The sequence below is a fragment of the Neopelma chrysocephalum genome, unplaced genomic scaffold (assembly GCF_003984885.1).
Source record: "Neopelma chrysocephalum unplaced genomic scaffold, ASM398488v2 Primary Assembly neopelma1_94104, whole genome shotgun sequence".
Classification (NCBI taxonomy): domain Eukaryota; kingdom Metazoa; phylum Chordata; class Aves; order Passeriformes; family Pipridae; genus Neopelma; species Neopelma chrysocephalum.
In genome coordinates, this window is record NW_020922812.1 from 1 (window position 1) to 2,031 (window position 2,031).

The window sequence follows — 2,031 nt, forward strand, 5'->3', positions numbered from 1 at the left end:
TCCTCCTCCTTCAGGTTGTTCATCTGCAGCGTCACCGAGCTCTGCCCGTTGTCCCTGGTGAGGGTGAACCGGCCCTGCACCGACGGCGCGTACCAGGTACCAGCACCAGTGTTGATCCCAGCAACGTATTCCAGCCCCTTCCCGGGGCTCTGGCGCACCCAGTTCATGGCGTAGCTGCCGAAGGTGAAGCCGGAGGCGCGGCAGAGGAGCCGCAGGGACTCCCCTGGGGCCTTGAGGAGCCCCCGGACTCCACCAGGGTCACGGCCGCCAGCAGCCCTACAAGGGGGGAGAAAAAGGGAATATCGGGATGAGCCGGGGGATCCCAGGGATTTTTTGGGATTGGGGCAGAGAGTCGGAGGCACCGGGACCTACCTGGGAGGGCGGCGAGGAGGAGAAGGAGCAGGAGGAAGGTGGAGGCCATGTCAGAGCCACGGTGCCTCCGGCTTCACCTTGGGCAGCTACACCATGAACTGGGTGCGCCAGAGCCCCGGGAAGGGGCTGGAATGGGTCGCTGGGATCAGCAGCAGTGGTTCCAGCACCTACTACGCGCCGTCGGTGCAGGGCCGGTTCAGCATCCCCAGGGACAACGGGCAGAGCTCGGTGACGCTGCAGATGAACAACCTCAGGGACCAGGATTCCGACACCTATTTCTGCGCCAAAAGTGCTTATGCTGATGCTGGTTATGCTGGTGGTATTGACTCCATTTGTGGGGTCCCCACATGTCCCCAAACCCCAGACCCTCCCCCCAAACCTCCACCCTTCACACCCAGCTCTCGGTCATTGGTCCCGACCTTGGGCTGGTTTTGCCCCAATTCTCAGCCTTTGGCCCCAAATCTCAACTGTTGACCCCCAATCTCTGCCCTCTGCCCCAAATCTCGACCCTTTCCCAAAAGCCTTGGGCAATGCTGGGTTTGGGTCAATGCTTTTGGTCAAGGGTTGAGGTTTGGGGTCAATGGGTGAGAACTTGGTGAAAACCAGCCCAAGGATGGGACCAACGACTGAGAGCTGGGTTGGCACATCCTGGTGACTCCGACATGGCCTCCACCTTCCTCCCGCTCCTCCTCCTCCTCGCCGCCCTCCCAGGTAGGTCCCGGCACCTCCGACCCTTCACCCCAATCCCCAAAAATCCTCAGAATCAACCAGCTCATCCCGATATTCCCTTTTCTCCCCCTCCAGGGCTGCGGGCGGCCGTGACCCTGGTGGAGTCCGGGGGCACCTCAAGGCCCCGGGGGAGTCCCTGCGGCTCCTCTGCCGTGCCTCCGGCTTCACCTTCGGGGACTATTCCATGCAGTGGCTGCGCCAGAGCCCTGGGAAGGGGCTGGAATGGGTCGCTGGGATCAAGAGTGATAGTGGTGCCATCTACTACACGCCGGCAGTGAGGGGCCGATTCACCATCTCCCGGGACAACGGGCAGAGCTCAGTGACGCTGCAGATGAACAACCTCAAGGAGGAGGATTCTGCCACCTATTTCTGTGCCAGGGGCTACACTGGTGGTTGGGCTGGTTACAGTAATGGTATCGACGCCCTTGGCGGGGTCCCCACCTGTCCCCAAACCCCAGACCCTCCCCCCAAACCTCCACCCTTCACACCCAGCTCTCGGTCGTTGGTCCCGACCTTGGGCTGGTTTTGCCCCAATTCTCAACTGTTGACCCAAACCTCAACCCTTGACCCAAAGCATTGGCCCAAACCCGGCATTGCATAAGGCTTTGGGGAAATGGTTGAGATTTGGGGCAGAGGGCAGAGAGTTGTGGTCAACAATCCAGATTTGGGGTCAATGGATGAGGTTTGGGTGAAGGGTTGAGATTTGGGATCAATGGTTGAGATTTGGGGTCACCGGTTGAGATTTGAGGGACAAAGTTGAGCTCAGGGGCCGTAAGGGTCAAGATTCTGGGCAAAGAGTTGGGGTTCGGGGCCAAAGGCTGAGATTTGGGGTAAATCCTGGGTTTGGAGGGGGAAAGAGCAGAGTTGGGGCAGCGGTGGCAGAGTTTGGGGGAAACAGGGGAGATTCGAGCAACGGGTGGGAGTGGAGTG

At 60.2% G+C, this 2,031-nt stretch overlaps 1 pseudogene and 1 gene segment (V, D, J or C); one reads left to right on the forward strand and one right to left on the reverse strand.

Annotated features, from left to right (window-relative positions):
• Positions 1 to 4: 4 nt before the first annotated feature.
• Positions 5 to 421, reverse strand: LOC113980417 (annotated as a pseudogene).
• Positions 422 to 1,034: 613 nt separating this feature from the next.
• LOC113980418 lies at positions 1,035 to 1,508 on the forward strand (the record flags this gene model as incomplete). The annotated part of the segment is given in 2 exon segments: positions 1,035 to 1,083; positions 1,177 to 1,508. Coding segments are annotated over 2 exon segments (381 nt in total), but the record flags the coding sequence as incomplete, so codon positions are not given.
• Between the last annotated feature and the right edge of the window lie 523 nt (positions 1,509 to 2,031).